General features: G+C 49.0%; 1 protein-coding gene across 1 annotated transcript; it reads right to left on the reverse strand.

The window, feature by feature from the left end:
- Positions 1 to 1,691: 1,691 nt before the first annotated feature.
- Positions 1,692 to 14,057, reverse strand: LOC116500476 (aquaporin-7-like). The gene is made up of 7 exons (XM_032205521.1): positions 13,885 to 14,057; positions 9,924 to 10,032; positions 6,993 to 7,119; positions 4,754 to 4,891; positions 4,023 to 4,141; positions 2,252 to 2,469; positions 1,692 to 1,851 (listed from the first exon to the last, which is right to left on the reverse strand). The coding sequence occupies exons 1-7, from the start codon at positions 14,055 to 14,057 to the stop codon at positions 1,692 to 1,694; spliced, it is 1,044 nt and encodes a 347-aa protein (XP_032061412.1).
- Between the last annotated feature and the right edge of the window lie 7,556 nt (positions 14,058 to 21,613).

Raw genomic sequence — 21,613 nt, forward strand, 5'->3', positions numbered from 1 at the left:
CACTGAGATAGGTTACAGTGTCTTTTAAGCTGATCCCACCTTGAGCTTTTACGAAGTTCCCAGTTTATCACACAGATAAGTCTCTTCATCTCTGTGAACTAGTTTTTCTATTTCCATTGTATGTTCACTGTTCAAAATTTCTGGAGCCATCCAGCCTCACTCTAACATGTTTTGCTGGCTTCCAGCACTTACCCAGGGACCACTGTCAATGCTCAAAGAGCCTTCCAGGGCTTGCCTAGCAGCTGCCCTCCGCCATCCCCCGGCACAAGAGAAAAATCCTTTAATGCTCTTCAGCCCTCTTAGGCTGATGTGCACCTTGTGCCAAGTAAAGATCTTCTGGGGCTGCTCTACTAATAAAGGTCAACTCTAATGAAGAAACAGAGATGTCAGTACACCTACCATCCACCCCCATGTGACAGTAATACAGTAATAGTCCATTTAATAGCGTAATGTGAATGATTGTTAAAGCCAGTAAGTGCCAGTTTTCATAATTCTGTGAAACAGTGATATTCTGTCATTTCCTACAGTGGAGTCCTGTGTTGTGTCTTTGTGGTACCCAGCCCCGGAACCACAGTCATACGCTTGATATATGGAACGTACTTGCTTAAGCAGCCCCCAGAAATGTTAGCCTTATCACTGAAATGTTAGCCCCCAGAAATGTTAGCCTGGGGACAGGCAGCTTCTGACAATGTTTTACATTTACTCCAACGATGCTCCAAACTTGCAAGCCTATTTCCTCAGTCAGATGGAGGTGGCAGAATTCATGCAAGGAGTACATCAGTATCTTCCCATGTTATTCTTGCTTTCAGAGTAGACAAAAGGTTTTGCTGGTTTTCTGATTTTTTTTTTGATTGTTTGTTTTCCCAGTGTTTGGAGATGCTGCCACAGAAGTTGTCTGAACCCTGTCATAAGTTGGTAGTTGAAGTCTCACTCATCAGTAACACACCTGGTTCCATCACACCAGCATAGCACAAAACACAGCAGCCTGTTCCAGCATGTCATACCAGGATTCAGGAGACCTTGTAATTTACTAATTTGCTAGTGCTTCCTTAGTATTTAGACCAAAAAGAAAACAAATTATTAAAAAAATTTTAAAAAAAGCCACCAGGTTTCTTTTTCAGACCACCTTTGCTCTTCTCTGTTCTAACAAACTGGATCATAGATACGGTGGCAGATTTAGCAAACAGAAACAAATCTAATCTCATGATTCATCAATGTAATATCTCCTATCTCTTACAAAAAGAATAGTCCAGATCAAAATTTCTTCAATTAAGTTGTTTCTGCCACTGTGTAGGACTAATTTTTAATTCTAACCCTGTTGGATTTTGTATTTTGATTGCTGTGAACTTACAGGTAACTGAAGTCTTGTAGCTGTACTTTTTCTCCAGAATGTGATTTTTTTTTCTTTTTTTTGGTAGATTTTTGCTCAGGGAGATTGAGTAATTTCTTCAGGTCATAGACAGCTCTAGCCTACTCAGGTGTGCCCAGTGTCTTAGAGACCCTGTTTGTCTGGTTAAGCAGAATAGATTTATTGTAAGCTACTCTCTCATTTCTCCACCTGCAGGGTGAGAAACGTGTGTGCTCCAGCAGTGCTGTTGCACATCCCTTACCCACATGGTTACCCTTTGGCTGTCAGTGCATGTGTCCACCTCGACTTCGCTGTCAGACCCTTTCCAGGGAGCATGTGGCCATCACAGCGTAGAAGTCTCTATAGCTGGCTGTCCTTTCTCATTTCCACTTTCCGGGACAGATTGATTGTGAATATCAACGAAGAGTTTGTAGACTAAACTACCAACAAGGCTTCCCAATATTGGAGCTACGACTGGGATCCACCACCAGTAATTTCCAGCCCTGAAACAAAACACAGAAGAGGCATCTGGTGAGCCAGACCACTCTGGCTCTCCAGACACTGTGATAACCAGCTCAATCTCTAGCTAAGGTTAGACTTCCTTAGTTCCTGGTGGCTAAACTGAGGTATTCAAATGTCAAGCTGAATCCAGCACTGAAAAATTGATGTAACCCAAATTATGTGTACCCAGTGCATGGGGCTTCTCTATGTACAACCCTTCTGTGAAAAGGAGAACCCACTTGATTGTGTCACTTGGTCTAAAGAAAATTCCTTAGCGAGACCCTAACCCATTGAGAACCAGGCTTGCACTCCAATTGTGCACAGGCTCCATGACTGTTTTCTCTTGGGCTTAGCTCCTCTCCTTGTGAGCTGGGCAATGTAAAAGCAAAACAGGTCACTCACGTGAAGACGTCCACTCCCCAGCCAGCAATTGCTGTGAAGATCCTTGGGGGCAGGTCCCGGGAGGGGTTTATGGCATAGCCTGTGGTCATTCCCATCCCCATACCAATGCCCAGGACCAGGATACCCGTGAGCATGGCCTGTGTGCCTTTCAGGGCTGCGTTATTTTTCTCATCGTGGATGACCAGAATGCCCAAGATTAACATCACCGTCGCCATAAACTGCAGGAGCAGGAAAGGGGAAACAGGTCAGGAGAGAGAACAGCAAAGGCAGGAGGGTCCCACTCAGAGATTTTCCAGACTGAAAGAGCAGGTGGGATTCATGACCTGATCAAGTCAGGGAGGACCCCTATGTTATTCCTGCTGCATAGGTGATGCTGAAGAAAAGACTAACTCATTTCCCAGAAAAAAATGCCTCCACTTCATCAAGAAAAATGCTCTAGGACTGATACGAGCTTCTCAGAACTGTCATCTCCCTCCACCTTTCAATTTAAGGGCAAAGGTTATTTTAAGCACCTTTTGTCCAACAGACAGAGCCATAACAATCTGCTTACAGGACATATCTGATCCTCCCTAGCAGGAGAGAGGTATCATAGAGCTTGCTGCATCTGCCCTTTTTGGAGTCAAGGTAGAGACCAGATTCTCATCTGGGAAACAGTCTCCCATCTGTGACAATACAATAGATCTGCAGTGCCCAGTACATCAATAGTTCTTGTTTGTATGGACACGATGACTCCTGTCTCTTTCTGCTTCAGAAGATGTACCTGGAGAGCCTTGGGCTGCAGAGATGCTGGCAAGAGCACAAACCCTGTACCTCTTGGCAATGCCTTGCCATTGTCTTTGTGCCTTCAACGCCTTGCAGTGTCTGCACACTCCGCAGGGTGCTGAGCAACCAGGAGCCCGTCTGGTGGCTCTCCAGCTCTCACCATCCTCCTCATAGCATCCAGGCACAGCTTCACCAGCTCAGAAACAAACACACGAGCTTCCTCAGATCTGAACTGATAGTGACTCTTCCTTCTCCTGTAGCACTGGGACACACTCAGGGATGCTCCACATTCCCCGAGGCATCCCCCTCTCGTTTCTGGGCATCTGGATGTTGTGTTATATGCTGGGAATTAACTGTATGCAGTCTAAGCTTGACTGTTCAAACCCCCAGAGGTTCAATCCAGACAGGCTGTATTCCTGTGACAGCAGCCCCAGGCCATCTCTGTGGGTGAGGAGCAGCCAGCAGAGCTGCCTAAGAGTGTAGAGCAGACGTAGGATTCAGAAAGGTTAAGGAGAGTTCACGGAACTGAGCAGAGCCCAAAGGAGGTGGTTTCTGCCATTGCTCAGCTTCAGATTTTCCCATTGCTTGGGAAGTGTGCAAGGAAAGCTGCCTGCAGGAGCAGATCTGGCCCCACAGCAGCAGGACCTGCAGAGGTGTTTGCAAGATTGCTAAGCTCTTTGCTCTCCCATGCCACCTCAAGGGACCATGCAGATGAGGGCTGACACTGGGATCTTTCCTTCAGTTAATGCCCTCTTCAGCAGAGCTTAAATTGCTTAGGCCTCTCCCATGGCCTAAGCAATTTACCCCCCTCAGACCACATGGTTTCTGTCCTCCTGCTCCGCCAACCTTGAACACCACCTGACAAGCTTCTGCCTGGACAGAGGGCTCCTCAGAGTAGAGGTTGTGACCGTGTCAGCACACACAGACCTGCGAGTCCTTTGTACCAGCCCCATTCCAGAGCCTGCTACCACCCACCTTCTCCTAGCACACCTCAGCTGTCTCCACTCACCTCTGTGAAGAAGCCTCCCAGCAAGGACATACAGGGATGAGGGTAAGTGGAGAAGATCGACGCTGTGGCAGTCGGTCCTGTCACCGTGAAGTTCCCCTTGCTGTAGTCGTACAGAATATCTGGGAGAAATGGGAATCAGGGGAGTCAGCACAGTGGGCAGCGTGGATTTCATCACACGTGGCACGTTCCCAAGACCACCCGCTGCAGCCAGCGGAGACACAAAGGGGGAGAGAGGCAGTGACAGGTACGATGGAGTCAACACACCCCTTGCAGGGCATGATCTGACTGATATCTGTCACCCTCAGACTTTGGTCTGGATGCACTGGGAGGCCTCCGTCCTTCTGACAGGGACTGAGACATGCTGGTGCTGGGTCTTCTGCTAACAGCTCATAAACACGAGTGGCTGTTGTCTTATTTGCCACAGACCACAGAGCTCTGGCTGTGCCTAACACTTGTTGGTGCATCCAACTTAAGCCCTTGCAGGCCCTTGGAAACAAAAGGCAAACAAAATGCCCTGTGCAAAAGGAGCTGTGTTCTCCAGGAAATCCTTCCCAGAGATATCTGTGCCCTGCCTGGCCTTGAACTATAAAAGTCTGTCCCACAAGCCAAGAGCTTAACAGTGTCACTGAGATATAATGCTGAGGACTGCAAAGGGACAGATTTTTGATGACCTGCAAGTTAAGATTGAAAAGGTGCCCACAGCAACCCCAGTGATAAAGATACGGCTATACCATAGTAGGTGCCAAAGACGGTGGCTGCTGCCAGAAAGGAGCCCAGGAACTGGCCGAGCAGATAAGCTGGAAGCTTTCTCCAGGGGAGGTTTCCTAAAATGCAGTGCATGATAGTGATGGCAGCATTCAGATGAGCTCCTGCAAAAATCACAACAAAAGAGAGTGTCATTGGCCCTGGTGCACCACATTTGGGGCATGCCCCATACCCCAGAGTAGAGAGACCCCAGAGAATCAAGCTCCAAGGCTCTCCCTGGGCAGGGTCTCCCTCCTGCGCAGATGCCGAGCTGACCCGTTTCCCCTGGGCAGTTGAATGGTGCAGGGGAGAGAGCTCCTAGCTCCAGTCCTTTAGGAGTTAGACATCCTCTGCTTAGCTCTCTGTAGACCACAGGCTGCCTCCAGAAAGCTGGTCATCTCGCCTGTCAGAGACCCCTCTCTTGGCATGGCATGAGTCCCCTCCTGTATGGGCTTGCCACTGTTCAACGTAAAGAGAGCCCAAATCTTAGACTCATCACACACCTTTTATATGGGTACAGATAGATAAGACATATCCCAAACAATGAGAAGAGTTTCTGAAACGATCTGATAGACAGACCCTCTTTTATTTTTTATTTTTTATTTTTTATTTTTTCCTGTCCTGAACTGAAGGGATCAAATGCTTGGCATCTGTGCATCTTCAGAGGTCAGCAAATGCTCCAATCTTAGTGGCCTTCTCCTTGTCCAGACTCAGAGAGGGGTAAGATCCAGATATTATCTCATCAAAGTGCAGGACAGAGTGAGGTGAAAGCGCATGTACCACCTGTTGCCATCCCACAATCACAGCTGAACTGGGGGGGAGACAACACACAGACCCCCCCCCCCCCCCCCTTTCTTTTTTTCCAACTTTCTTTGATCTTTTGTGGGCATGACCAGCCACCTCAGAGATCAAAAAAAGCATCTTGTGACACAAGTGAATCCAAATTGCAACATCAAGGAGCCCTGACACTGGTTCTACTGCCATCCTGTTGGTAGCTGAGCTGAGATCTCCCATCTCCTCAGCAGGTCAGCTCCATCTCAAATGTCACCCAGGACCCTCTTTGCTCAGCCCGCTTTCCCTGGGGCATATCCACCAGCTCTAGATGGGCAGTGAGACTAGGAGCTGGATGTCTGCATGGAAAAACTTTCCCTTCAAAGCCAGCTCCAGCCTTGGACACCTTTGTGCCCCAGCAGTTCAAGAGCGAGGACTTGCTTTAATTTTCTGCCCACTAGAGCCCTTAATCACTTCACTTGGTGCAAATGAATGCAGAAATTGCACAAGGCAAAGGTAATGCTCTGTCATGTGAGAGAGATCACCCTATGGCCCCATAACAACACTTCCTGAAACACCACCTCCTGAGTTTGCATGGGGGGGTGGGATGTGCCTGGGCGTGGGTGATAAGGAGAAAATTTCCATACTACTCCTTGTTGCAACATCAGCAGTAAGCTTTCCTTTGCAATAAATGATTTACTTCCCCATGGGTCATATTGGCAGCATGTTTTCAGATCTCCCTGGGCCACATTCTGATGGCTCCCAAGTGCCTAGCATGGGCAATGCTGAAATGTGGCTCCTCTGACTGCAAGGAGAGGGCATGGCTGCATCTGTGCTCTTCCCTGTCCCACTTCCCTCTGTCCATGCCCACCGGTGAGCAGAGTCTCAAGAATACCTGTTGTACCTTCTGCCCCACATGGGCAGAGCGCTGAGTGCACCAACAGGATCTGATTCCTCTCATGGCCAACCTGGGACCACCCTTCTCCGCAGTCCCCCTCTGTAGCTTCTTCCCTCAGACCACCCTGGGCACTTGGTTGCCTGTGCCCAGTTTGGTTTTGTTACTGGGCAGCGCTGAGCTGTGAGAGCCTCACCTGGGGCACCTACCCATGCACTATCTCGGCTCAGGACATGCGTTTGGGGTCAGCATACTGTAGGTATGCCTTGTCCCCTGCTGCTCCTGACCCCGCTGTGCCACCACGACCCCCTGGCTTGACCTCAGACCTGTCACCCCACCGAGGACTTGGCTGTGACCACTGGATCACAAGGCTGACACTGGCTACGGTTCACCAGACCTGCTCTGCTCTTCTCTGGGGACTGCGGGACTGCATTTTTTGGTGGTGAGGACAAAGCCCCTCCTTGTCATGCCATCACCCACCTCGCTGTAGCCCACTCCTGCTGCCCCAATGCCTGTGGCCTTTAGGGGACATAAAAATGATGCTCAGGTGTCCTACTCACCAGAGATTCCTCCAGCTGCATGGATCCCCAGGGTGACTCCAATGCCAAATGCCAAATTGATGCTCACATACTGCCCAAATTCTCCTTTTCCTAGCACCACTTGTGCCACAGAAGACAAGCCAAAGACCTAGTGCATGGAAAAATAGAGAAAGGAGTGTTAGAAGTAGTGTTGTTGCCATGGTGGGCTGAGCTTCCTTGCCACTTTTTCTGAAATACTAACAAACCTCCATGGATGGGAAGACTCCAAAGTGTCCACAGTTAGGGACAAATTGCTGCCAAATTGACTGGGTGCCTGGTATTCCGTATTGGTGGGTACTCCATCACACCAAACTCTGCTCTGCGTTGGGTGTGAGGAGCCAAACCCCAGACCCTGATGTCCAGGGACACTCACACACGGTGGCACATTGTGTCCACAACCTGGGACGTGAGCCTGGGGAGTGTCACCACAGCTGCATGCACGTCTTTCTTTTCCCGGTGTACAATTTACTGACTAAAAATGTAGTTTGGCAACACACAGCTGTTTGCCAAACTCAACTCTAATTTTGGTAACTTGTTCCAGCCAAAAAAAAAAAAAAAAAAAGGAAAGAAATTCTGGTTGGACTTTTCCTTTTGACACATATACTTTTCAGTTTGAAAACAACCAAGGTTTCAATATTTTTTTAGTGACTGAAAGTAGACTGGGAAAGAAATTAAAAAGAAATGTAAACACTCTCCAGCAGGAAAAGACATATTTAAGAAATTGCCTGAAAGTAAATTCTATTTCATTCATTCTTTGTGGTCAGAAGGTGGAAAAATCAATTCTTGCACAGCTCTTGCACTCAAATCTGGAGAAGGACAAAGCATCTCTTGAGATCTTTGCCTTTCCAACCACTTAGGGCTTGGAGAGCATATCCTGTACTTTGGACTGCATCAGTGTTTATTCAGGGTATCATGCCCCTCCAAGAAAAGAGTCATTATGTGCTGCACCATCTAACTTCTGCTCTGGCCTCTCCTGTTTTGATTCAGATCTTTACTGGCTGCTCTGCCTGGATCCAGGTTTTATCTCATGTGTCTGCTCTCCCTCTTCCCTTTCAGACATCACCCAAATCCCCTGGTACCCACAGACACTCTTCTTATCTCTCATATACACAGACCACACTCTGCGCCACACACAGCTACAGCATGGGGCTTTCTTTCAGCCTACCTCAGCAAAAGCCCCAAAAACAGCAGCACCTGGGATGTCCTCCAGCATCTGCAAAGCCCTTACAAAAACTTTCCCCACTCATTTCTGAGCTTGTTCAAAGCCACATCCAGGAGAAGCCAAATGCACAAAGCTCAGGTTGTGCAGGACTGCATGCAGTGCAGAGAGGGCAGGGCAGGAGACCCGGCCAGGCCAGAGAATCTATTTTTCAGCACAGATCCAAACCTCTGGTCACCTCTTCTATCCTCACAATCCCAAAACTGCCTTTTTTTCCTACCTCCCCATTCCTCATGCCACTTGCTCCTGCTGTCTGGTTCCCTCTTTTATGAGCATTGCCTGTTCAGTAAAACAAGAGGCACGGTCCGTGTGCTACCACCCAAACAGCAGCCAGCCAGGAGTCCTGGAGATGCACCCAGCACACTTCCAGCTGCAGCAAGGGCCAGGGGGCTGCTGAAGGGTCGGATGCTGGATGCTGCACTGGGATGCTCGGTGCTACTTGTCCTCCTTCTCTGTTCCTTCACGGTGTCTAGTGAGGTAAGAGCAGACATGAGTTGAAGGCTCCAAAATCTCCCTCAGGCTGTCCTGAGTGCAGAGAAATGTCTCCTCAGTATGCTGTGTCCTACAGACATCCCTGGCGTGGCCCCCACACTTGTTTTTTATCACCTGGGGAGCTCCAGCACCCAAACCCGAAGGGGATAGAAGAAACCATGGTTTGCTCAGCTCCTGCTGAGGAGTCTCAGGTGTCTGTACTCCAATTTTCAATGCACCCAAAACTACTTGTGCAGCAGGAGTGAACACTGAGGGGCTGGATGTGCAGTAAGATGAGGTAAGAAGCAAGCATCCTCTGCACGTGCAGTTGTTGCCCTTGAAAATAAAACACCTTCATCTGCGCAGATAGCTGTGGCAGAGGGCCCACATGCTTATACAAATCTTATCCTCTTCCTAGGAAAACCTCCAAGTATGAGTTATTTGGATTACTCAGATAACTTCCCCATCTTCTGTCCAGCCCAAAAGGCTGCTCTCAGCCCAGAAGCACTTACAGGCTAAGTCCAGGTGTGGTAAACTGGCACAGGCAGATACTGAGCCTCAGCAGGAAGAGGATCTCATTTGGCAGTGTTGGTCCGACACACGAGAGCTCTGATCCCAGTGGGCATGTCACCACCACAGGGATCAATTCTGACTGCAAAGCGATCTCTCTTGCCTTTCTCAGCCTCTTCCCCTAAGCACCACCAAGCAGCCCAAAAGCTCAAAACGGTTTCACTTTTTCTTTGTGCAAGAGACCCCTCAGGCAAGCTGGGAGTTTCTGTATGATTTGAGATGAGCACTATTCTTTTGCCAGCATGAGGCAACCATAACCAAAACCCCAACGTGCTTTACACCTGGTAATTAAGTTTTCTAATGATGGATTGTGGCTCCAGAGAGTTTCACAGATGCTCATTGCCCCAGCACCCCCATCAGGAAGCTGGACGCACGCTGTTCTCATTTTGCAGGGGCTGTCAGTGGTAGAGGAGCAAGCTCCCAACCCTGTGCAGGACCCTGATGGCTGTGGGCACCTGTCCAGCCCATGCCATCCCCTCCAGTACAATGTGGAGAAAAGTACCACCTTTGGCACCACCAGAGAGAGTAACAAGCAGCTCTGAGCAACCCTAAGGATGCAGTAGGAAACCACTCACCTTGCACATTGCTGCTGCAAATGCTTACCCACCCTGCACACACATACACACACACACCTGGGCCCATCTCCTCCTTACCATCAGGATGTACATCCCCAGTGCTTCTGCCAGCAGCTCCCTGATGGTCGGGCTACGAACCACGAGCATCTTCTGAATCTTCTCCAGCATTCTCCTCTCCGGCTCCAGCCTGTGGTCACAGGAGCTCCTGTTGTGACAGCACACTTCATTGCGCTGAGCTAAGTTACCCTTTGAAACTTGGCAACCTTCCTTCACCCCCAGACACCTTCATTCATTTGGTTAAAGATGAACAAGCCAATAAAATAGCTGCTAGCTTCGACGTTACCACACACAGACAACATCCTTTTAAAACTAATGGGCAAGGATGCAACATTTCTGCTACCAGAGCATTGCAAACTCTGCGCCTGTGCCCAGGGGAAGCCTATTTCCAAACCAATGGAGCTGTAGATAGCCTTGGCGTGTTCCTAAAGCCCCTCTATTTCTCCATAGCCTTTTTCACAGGCATCAAACAGGAATTTTGGTTGTCCTCCTCCGCATTGTAACCCACTAGCTGGTGGTTGGGCACCAGTAGTTTTGCAGCAGGTAGGATCAGGACTGTTTGTTGGTGCTTTGCAGGGCTGTTTGGTTCAAGCCCAGCCTGTGGTGAGGACACTGCCTGAAGCTGATGTGCACCTGTCTGTGTCTGGGAAAAACAACGCCTTGAACACTGCTTCAGGTTGAGTATTTGAGCCTGTGGCTCCCTGCTACCAAGAGCCTCCCCACCAGTCCCCAGCCCCTCCTCTCCTGTGGGGCCAGGAGAGACTAGTCTCGAGGAACAAGAGATGGGCACCTCCAGCCTTGTCTGGGTGCCAGAGCAGAGTCCTCATGCTCCTGATTCCTCCTCCACCTCCCGATTCCCTCTGCTCATCTCCCTGCCTACCAGGTGCTCTTACCTCTCCACTGCAAAAAGGTTTTAGTGCCCTTTCAACAACCTCGTGCTTAAGCACATCCTTTTAAACTCTCAAGACCTTTTTCCATGAGCTGTGTCTGGCACTTGACTGTTTTTCTTCCCCTTTCTCTCGGCCTGCTGCAGCTCTCAGTGTTTTTCTGGAAGGAGCACAGTGCATAGCTCCGGCACAGTTACCAGAAGCTGCCCTGATGGGGACGCAGTGCTCTGCTCATGCTGTCCTTGGTGTTGCTTCCCTCTGCACTGGGAAAGTTCACGAGCTTTTCTCTCACACAGAGGACACTGACAGATGTATGGCAGAACCTGGGAAGCTGCTTCTCCTCTCACCTCCACAGATGATTGTCTGTCTTGCAGCAGGGACAGGTTTTATGGACAGGAGTAAGCCCTGGAGATCTCATGGGATTTCTCAGATGGATGAGGGTGTGAGTCGGTCACAGCTGGACATACAGCTTCACTTCTCACCCCTGGATCTGAGGGGGCCCTTCGAGTGGATTCCTTTCCCTCACAAACAAGATAGCTGCTATGTCTCTGAAATGTTTGTCTCTTGCATTCGAGAATTAAATATAAGCATCTATATATTCTCATCTGGGCTGGAAAATGGACAGGAATTTTATGGGAACCCACGGACTTGTGCTCTTTCCAGAAAAAAAAAAAAAATTACTTTTTTTTAAACCAAAGAAATCTTTGGTTTAGTGACAGTGTTTGCAGCATGATCACTGAAATTACCATCAAATCCCCTAAAAACTCCAGCATGCTTCTAGACTGGCATCACTGATCACAGCTGGAGGAGTATGGCACTGGACGTGCCTCTCACCACTGCCTGTCCTCCCTACACAGGTCACTCCACAAGATGGCACTGAGGCATTAATTTCTCACTTAAAAGTGTTCAGATGGGCTCCTGTGTTGGCTGCTGAAAACATGAGAACCCTTTATTTTTTTTTGATTGGTTGGTTGTTTTTTTTAATACACATTTATACAATAAAGAAACGTAATCCACCAATGTTCAAGGACTGAAACGAAAAAAAAAAAATAAAATCTTTCTGCAAGTTCTATAGGACAGAGCACCTCTGCTTTACCAGCATGCAAAATGCAAGTATGTGAGAGTGAGCCTGTCAGTCTCCACTTTATCATTAGCAGCAAAAAACAGGCAGCTCCAAAGGGCAGTTCATCCCCATGAAAAATAAGCATCGGAGGCCAGACCTATGAGTCACGGTGGCAGATCCCTCTGGTGCCTGCAGTGGGGACATGGAGGGATCAGCTCTGATGTACACACCCATGGAGGTGCCTGCCACCGGGTGAGCCGGGCTGCCCTTCCTATCTGCATCCAGATGTGGTGATCCCCAGCGAGTGCAAACAACGGCGGGTGAGTCAGCCGAGGGCTGGGGAGCGAAGATCTGCCGGTCGCCCAACGTGGCTTGTTTCTGCTTGCTTGGTTTCACTTACCCGCGGGGCTGACGAGGATCTCTGGGGTCATCAACAACAGTCCCTTACCCACATAAGTGGCCACGTCACCTCTCTCCTTTCACAGCCTGATCAGGCTCTGTTTTAGGGTTAAGTGCTTTTTGCCCCTACTCCTCCTGGTGGAAGCCTGTTACCAGGACTTGCTGCTGTGAGGATTAGAGACTTTCTTCTCATTTCCAGACAAATTGTCAATGCCATTTGTTCATGTGCCAGCATTACCCCATCACAGTCATGAGTTAACTCACTTCTTACAGGTGCTGTCCTATAAGGTTTGTCAGGGCAGCAGCTCACGCTTAGCTCTGCACTGCCTCCTGATGTTTACCTTGAACATGTTGAAACTTCACTCAACATTAGCCCTACAGAGATTTAACCGAGTTTCCCACCGCACATTAAGCAACCACCTGCTAAACCAAACCCATTTTCTTCCCTAAGGCAGGTGCACTTTCAGTAAAGGTCTTGGTTTGCAGAGGAAAGTCCCAGTTTAGAGAGGAAAATGTTGGCACAGTTGAGGCCCACTTGCAGTGCAGGTGTTGATCCATATTGTGCTGAAGATCCAGGGTCCTGCCAGAGCAACCCCACAAAGGACAAGCCCCACCACGGACTCTGTCTCCGTGGCTGTCATGCAAGGAGAAACTTCTCTCACCGAGTTTGACAGCGGACATTCCCTCTGCACCCAGAAGCTCATTTATCTCTTAATTGCACTAATCAACAGCTGGAACATTGCCAGTCCATTAGCTTCAGCCCTGCTGGTGGAGCATTAACTTCTCCCCAAAGGCTGCATAAGCAGACAGCAGAGGAGCTCCTCACCGTGGACAAGGACTGCTCACTCCTCCATCAGCCTAAATGAAGACAGGGTCAGCCCTGGCACCAAGACATCTCCGGGCTCCTTCAAGAAGCAAGGCCAGGGCCTGATCCTGGGGCTCCTGAGCCACATGGCTGTGACTGCATTCCCTGATCAGGCCGCACTCAGAGTGCACTAGTAGAAGGGTGAATGCTGAACCAGATTCCTTGACCTCATGGAAGCTGAATTAGGCATGGTCATGTCTTAGAGAGACTCATACAGCACTGGTATGACAGACACCACTCAATGTACCCCATAGCACCTGCACTCCGTGATCTCCCACCTAATGCTCAGCATCTACCTCCTCCTCTCCTCTGCAGGTGGCAGGCACTGTGCAAGTCACGGAGACACCTGATATTCATCTCTCAACAGATGGCTTTGCTCTCTATAATATTAGCAGCATTCCCACTTCCAGGACACCAGTTTCCATGGCTTGGCAAGTGGCCTCTGACCCTGCACCTCATTGCCCCTTGCCCTGAAGCTGGCTGAAGGTGCATCCCCCACACATCCCACCAGCGCACCCATCCCTTCATTTTCACCAAGGAAACACTGAAAGCCATCAGCTCCAAGATGGCCCTAAGGGGACTTTGCCAAGCACTTGCCCTGGTCACACAGCCCTCTCAGTTCCCAGTCTCTGCCTTTCCCACCCCAGCTGAACACTGAGCCACCACAGTTTCTAACTCCAGCCTCAGGAGCAACTGAGGCCCACATCGCACAACTAATTTTCATTCTCTACGTGGACCCCTTTTCCATAAAACAAGACTAGGTCTTACCTTTCCGGGCAGGAGGGATGACTGAAGGTGGAGGGATGTGGCTGCACAAAGGTGGGCTCCTGCTCCGGCCTGTAGCCATCTGCTTCCCCCTCTGAGAGCATGGGGCTGGCTGGGCAGTGCCTCCCTGCCCCAGAACGCAAACGCAAACGCTCACTGAGCCAGAGGTAATCCATGGCGTGGTGGTGTCAGCAGGAGGGGAATTATATGGCTTTTGCTGCTCGTTAAGGATCAAGCAGGGCTGTCTAGGAAGGGGTCACCTGGGGTAGCGCTCACCCCATTGTTGGGCAACAGAGTGAAGGGCACTGGGGTTCTCCCCATCCTTACCTCCCCCTTCTCTGTGGTGGGCCACCCTGCCCTCCATCTGGCTTTTCAGGCAGAAAAGAGTTATTTTTATATGCTGTACAGCACGGTGATTTGTGAGGGACCTCACCAGCTTTCTCCTGGACAAAGCCCTTGACCCGGCAGAGTCTGAAAGCCTCCTTTCAGTTTTAACAGAGACAGAAAGCAAGGCACAGGGACACCTCAGGCTTCAGTGAAGACCACAGGAGACTTAGAGTACCTGTGGGATATCAGCTGAGGTCCTGCCAGCTCCCCACCTGCTGCTGTCCCCCAAACCCTGCCCATCCCTGACACACACCATGAGCATCATATTCCCTCAGCCTGCTAGGGCCAGGCTCCCACTATGTCCCTCTGCGTGGGACCACCCCCAGCCTACACTGCAGGTCTCCCCCAGGCCCCATGAGGAGACCAGCAGACTCTGAGGGTGCAAACACTCCCCCGGAGCTTCAAGCTGCCTGCTTGGGTCTGTTTTCAATCCACAGATAAGGTGAAAGCTGGGGAAACCACAGGGCATCACCACTCTGGAGATAACAGGAGCCAGGTTTTTTTCTGTGAGCACCCATGCTCTGGAAGGGAGATGTTAAAGGGGAACAGCTGCAGGCTCGAGGAGAGGCACCAGGTGAATTGAATAAGGAGTGTGAAAGCACTAATCAATGCCCAGATGTATAATCAGCAAATGTCACCTCAGATTTTGTGCATATCGGAGCAACACCATGGTGACTTAGACCCAAAGCAACTGAACTAATTTCACAGGACCTTCAGCTGGACATAACTTCTGGTCACTTCTGCCAAAGGCTGTATTTGGTTTAGGGACACAGAAAAAAGAGTCTCTGTAACATTTTGACGTATAATAGATGCTGTGAGTTGCTGGGAGGTGGCTGGCTGGTGTGTAGGTAAAGCCTCCTGAAGGTTGGTTATGCTCAGCTCTGAAGAACTTGCAGTTCAATCAGAAACTAAAGATTAGGCTGCAAGAAAAGAATAAGGAACCAATTTTTTTCAGAGAGAGCTAAATGCATCTGTGGTCCTAACAAAGAGCCCTATATCGGCCCCAGGCCCCCAGGTGCCAGCAGCAAGACCTTGTTCTTCTGTATCACACCAGCCATAGGGTGCCCAAATAGCATCCAGTATGAGCAATACCTGCCATGGGGGATTTGTCCTTATTCTCTTTTCAGGGAGGGGAAGGCCAGGGAGTGGGTGGCCAGGCCAGCTTTCTCAGCCTTGAGGGCTGCTGCCAGCACGGACGTGAAGGCATCTGAAGGAAACCCCCGATAAGCTCTCACTATCACGGCCGGGAGGAGATGCCGCAGATTCCTTGCAGACATGCACAAATCCCCTCGGACACTGCCCAGACTCTTCCAGGGCCCCAAAAAGCCCTATAGGCATTGCAAAGGGGTGGAGGTTTGCCCCAGCATTGCTCAGACCCCATCACCCTTATGCCTTCCCACAGTCCCTTTAGCTGCTCTCATGCTGTTTTGGGAGACAGGATATGATCCAGCTATGGTGGATCTTGTTGGCTTCCCATCAGTCTATGTGGGAAGCCATTTACCCAGAGAACCCCACAGAAGCTGAAAATCCATCTGTTGGTGTCACCTGAACAAGAGTTATTTGTCTTTGCTCACATCGTTTCCCAGCACAAGTCCTGCACGGCAGAAAAACTGGCAACTCCACAAACCAGCCCACGTCATGCAAAGGCACCAGCATGCAGGCTGTTTCCCAAAGCACATGGCACCACACATCAGTCGTTACATGCAGTGCATGTGTTCCTAGCCCATGGTAAATACTAAATATTGTCACCTGTCTTTGTTGTCCCTTAGTTTGCTTTTACACACACTCGTATCGACATTTCCTAGTGAAGAAGTAGTTGTTGCATATTACCTTTACAATTTTGATTTAATAGGAAACTTACTGGGGTCAAAATATTGATTTATAATCTAATGAGAATGGCAGAAGGTCTGCACCTACCCCCAGTGTGAATGCGTGAAAGCTCACTGGAGCTGTCTCAGGGTGGATTTGCATAGATGTGATGGGCACCTGATCTCAACACAGCCTCCAGGCTCTGCCACAGGAGCAACACAGAGCCAACCCCTAACAGGTCTGCGAGCCTTTAGATGTAACTTTTTACACCTGAACATGCATGCATCAAACTGCAGCACGAGGCACAGGAGCAGCTGTGCCTCCAGGAGCAGCTGCTCCAGTTCATAGAGTCTACCAGGAAATATGTTGTTTTGCTCACATGGCTTTGGCTGCTCACCCCAAGTCTCTTGAGCAATAAGTTCAAACTGTTTCTTTGTGCTCTGGGGTATGTAGTTCATCTCTACAAGTCCTTGACACAGGATGTTGCAGATGCTAAAAAGGGACCAAAAGATGGCTATACGAATTCATGGAGGGAAAAAAACACCAGTGGCTGTTAAACACAGATGCCCTTCTGTCAAGAGTGTTCCCTGAGCTGTGAATTGTTTGAGATTGTAAAAAAAAATCTGGGGAAATACATCTTTTTCTGTTCACACACGCTCCTCTCATCATACCTAGGATCTCTTCTATGGGTCCAACCAGTCTGCTTGACTGCTGCCCATCTGACTGTGGTGTCCATTGGAACAGGGTGTCCATCACTCTAGTCACAGGAACAGAAGACTAGCAGCCTTTACTAGCACGCTCTTGAGTTGCTGGGTTGCCCTGAGGTGAAATCAGGACATCCAGAACATATTCCCAGCTCTGCTGCTCACCAGCATGAGTCCTGGGCAGTCACTCCTTCTCCCTGCCTGGCTCCCCATCCCCAGTGGGTGACCACAACACCTCATTCAGGAGCAGCTGTGGGGAGCAGGGGAGACCTCTGCAACTCACAACATGCTGTGTGATCCTCACAAAAGCACCTGCCTTGGCTTAGTGCTGCATTGGCCATCATCTGCCATCAGCTCCACCTCCTCGTTGCTATCTCCTCCTCTTCAGGAGAGCCAAGGTCACGCACATCTCAGCATCCACTTCATCACTGGTCAGAGGCCCCCGAAGAAGAGGCAGGAGTGTCCTTCACAAGCACAACAGGTCAGGCCGGCAGAGCAGCTCCCTCCACTCACCAGAGCACCCACTGTAATGCCTACGGCAGTGCAGCAATTCAGTGGCATTTTAGATAAAGTGAAAGCTTTAGAAGAGGGAGAGCTATTGCACCACGTAGAGTCCCTCTTCTCCTTCCCCCCAGGAGCTGGAGGAAGCCACGTCGTGTGCGTCATTTAAAAGCAGACAAGAAGCAAAAGGCACTTGAAAACTCACCATGGGGAACAATCGTGCCCTGGTTTAGGGCAGTAAATAACTGACTTGGTCCTGTTCATCTCATTTTATTGCCTTTGATGTTTGTATAGTGCTTCGCAGGGGAAAGCAGGCTAACGGAGCAGACAGCCTGCACAGGCACCTCCTTGTCCCTTCTGCATGGCCCCAGGAGGTGGCAGCTGGAGATGTGGCACCTCCACGTCATGGTCACAGATGGGGCAGGGTCCTGCTCCCTCACAAGTGCCATGGGGTTTGCCATGTCCCACCCAACCCCTCCTTTCCCTAATGCTGGTGGTGCCTCAGATTTTGGATGTGAGCAAACTCCCCCAAATTCATAAATCCTCTTTTAAACCCACACCAGCATCCACCCTAGAAGAAGCCAAGGGAACATCTTATGACTGGCAATTTTGTGGGATACAGTATATTTGTTGTGTGTAGCCACGGGGTGGTATGGGAGGAGACAGATGCCTAACCACAAGACAATCTGCTTGGACTGCGGCTGGACTCCCAAAACATGTTTGTTCAAGAGCTTTGGATACATTCTGGTTCGTTGTTATTTCTGTCATACAGTTACCCCAAGTTCTTTGGACTCCAGCTTGTTTGGAAGCACCACCAAAATACCCATCACAGATGCCTTGTTCCCATAGGCAACAGTGGGATGGAAGAACTCCTGCCCTGATCAGTGTCTGCGCAGAACGAGAGCCAGCAGCGACAAAAACATGTTTTGTTCTAGGTTGTCAGCACTGAGGAGAAAAGATGTTTATGATTTGAATTTGTTGATTCACGCTTGCTAATAACAAGATCAATCAAGACAAAGAAACGGAGGTTAATAAATCATAATCACCTTAAAGTTCTTAACAGACTGACCCTAATCTGTACGCAGGGTCAAAGTCTAAATATTCTGTCTACACATCTAGAGCAGGCAACTCATAAGGGATAATAATAAAAACTAAATAGCCATCTCTTTCTTGGAATGAAGATACATCCTTTGGCTACAGCAGCCCAGAAATCATCCCCTGCCTGCTGACAACCCACGGCCTGGAAGAAAACTCCAGTTCCTGTAGAAGATTCCTACAGTGTCAGCCAGTGCGTTGACTTGGATGACAAGTCATGTATCTTACATAACAAAGACAGAGCTCCCACGCTCAGTGTCCCACCCAACCCGCTGTCTGTCTGGAAGGAGTGCATCCCTCCCCAGGTGCTGTCACCACTTTCCGCAGCACTCAGTGTTAATCAGAGGGTTCCCTTTCAAGCGCTGACCCGTCCTGCTGGATCAGTCCTGCTTAGCTTTCAGCGCTTGATAGCATCATAAGCCGAGGCAAACGTAAGCAAAGGATAGAAACAGTGGATAGAGATCTAAAATAGGCAATTACACATAAAGCAATGTTATGTTACGCACAAAGGTGCATGAAATATGCTTGAAAAAAAATAATCTGTGTAGATAGGAGAGTTGCTTAGAGCCCAGAATATTATCAGATCTGGAAAAAATGCCACATGAATGCGTCACTGGAGCATCATTGAATGGCTGTGCACAGAAAATGTCATAAAATGGGCTGTTGTATTCCCTTTCCAGCATACATAAATTATAATTTCATGGCTTCTGTAAATGATTGACTAATAAGTGCCATGGGCCACTTTCTTGCGTTATAGTTACCTGCTCAACTACACTGTTCCAGTCCAATCCCTCCTCACACCCTCCTCCCCTTTAATAAAGCACGTTTTAATAAAACATCTCTTTCAGATCATCATTGGAGAGCAAATGAAGTCCCTTTGAAAAATATTTGCATATTCCTTCCATGGCTGCTTTCTAAGCCACCTGCTGGCGCGGCTGTGGGGTGGCTTGATGCCAAGGAGGGACACCAAACACAACTGATCCAGGGCCACACGTGGTGGCTCCCAGGCCCTCTTCTCCATTTTGGGAGCTGTAGGTCATACCAAGCTGCTGCTGCTTGGAGTCTCGCAGGGGACTGGATGAGAAGGATCAACAGTGAGAGATGCTGCCAAAATCTGTCTAGCCTTAAAATGAAAGTCCCCTTGTGCCACAGGGGCTTGGCCACTCACTCATTCACCCTCTCCATCCATACGTTAGTATTAATTAGACCAGAACACACCTCATTAGCCTTGTGTCACAGCAGCCTCCCAGCCTGAATCCTGCCTCATGTACCTCTGACACCTGCTGGGAAACAAGGCCATGTCCAGAGGCAAAGATGGGGACAAGATTTCACACACACAAATCAGCTGCAGAGACCTCCTCGCCATCTGCAAGGCAGAATGGGTCTGCTGGCACTAGGAAATGTTGTTTAGACAAGTTTGTCTGGAAAGGGCCTTGGTGTTATTTGCACAGATTTCCCGTGTATTTTGCATTTGAGTCTAAGCCACAAAAAAAAAAAAAAAAAAAAAACATGAAAGCATGCTGCAGTGAAGAAGCAACCATCACAACTCCTACGACTGAGATACTTTTACCTGCCTGAAACATAAATACATTCTTCCTTTTCTCTACTAGCATAAAGACAGTTGATAGAGGATATATACCTGGACAGATGATCTGCCCTCTTTCTCCATATCATCCTTTTCAAATTGGTTATAATAAACTCTTTGGAGCAAGGAGCAACTCTCCTATTTAATTTGTCTGGCAGAGTCAGGCAGAGCCTAGAGGTACTGCTGTAATAACCATCTGCACTGATGTGAGTTGTAGCAAGGAGGATGCACAAAGAGATATTTGCATCCGTTAGGGGTGAGTGAACATCACAGCATGAGCTCTGTGTGTTAGCACATTGGAGGAGCCACAATATACCCTAGGAGATGCATTCTGCTGCCATGGCTTTGGGTGCTGGAGGAAGACCCCCACATGGCTCTCCCTGACATCATGTGGTGTCCCCTCACAGTGCTGCTGTGTAATTCCTTATGGAATCCCATATGGAAGCCCATCAGGTGTGGTCTCCAGGCTCCAGCAGAGTGCCATCCCAGATCCCATTGATCATCCTGGAGAGTTCCTTTTGCCTATCAGTCATGCTCCTGTGCACTCACAAGCTGTTTTCAGGAACTCTCCAGGGTAGTTTGCCAGTTTTATCAGTCCTGGTGTTGTCACCAACTGCTACATATGGCAATGAACCATCACCTCCCGTTACTGCATGGATCACAAAGAATCGATAATTAACTGCAGAAACCTACACTCCTCAGAGTCGTGGATACTTACAGAGTCTGAGCTCAGCGCCTCTAAATCTGGCTTTTGCTCTTCGCTTTTCAGAAACTGTCACTGACATGTGATGCTGCTCCTATCTGGAGCAGAGTATGTGCTAGTGGGCAGAGGAGCCTTCCATTCCCCACCTCAGACATACCTCTCCAAGACATTACTCCCAGAATAACTCAGCACTTAGACAGGCATGGACAACTGACCATGTTGGGCCCTCTGTGACCCTGGGCTGCTATGAGCAACAGCACCAGCTGCAGCTTTCCCGGAGAGCAGGAAATCACCTCCACTCCATGTTTTCAAAGATCTTGACAGCAGGAGCCCACGCTATCTAAAAGAGCACCTATGGATCAAGGCTGTCCTCAACAGAGCCTCTCCTCTGGTACCTTCAAGCAGCAAGAAACTCAGTCCCTCAGTGTAATAAGAGCCTGTGTGGGGTGAGTCACTCTCTGTGGGGCAAACCTTCCCCAGAGCTAAAAGCCATCATAAACCTCACCACCTTCTGCTGTACCTCCACGAGCACAAAAGGAGAACTCTACGTGAATACTCACATGTGCATTTCCATGAAAAAGCAAGAGAGAGACTGAGTCGGTGCAACAAAGGGATTTGGAACAACAACAACAAAAAATCATTATACATACTTTCCCCCCATGATCAGGATGAGAACTAAACATATAACAGCTGTTGCTTAATGCATTCCTTGACAGCACACAGATATTATGCTGACAAGCACCTCTTAAGAACTGAGATAGCAAAGGAGAAGAAGAGAAGCAATGATGTTAGTTACACAGAGAGCAAGTCAGACCTTAGTGTGACTTTAAAACAACCTGGTTTCCACTCCTTCATTTATCAGAGCATTTACAGTAATGCAGTGAAGCACTGTAATAGCATTTTAGCAGCAGTAATAGCTTTAGAAAGGTGGTATTTACTTCACACGGA

This window comes from Aythya fuligula, chromosome Z, assembly GCF_009819795.1.
Source record: "Aythya fuligula isolate bAytFul2 chromosome Z, bAytFul2.pri, whole genome shotgun sequence".
NCBI lineage: Eukaryota > Metazoa > Chordata > Aves > Anseriformes > Anatidae > Aythya > Aythya fuligula.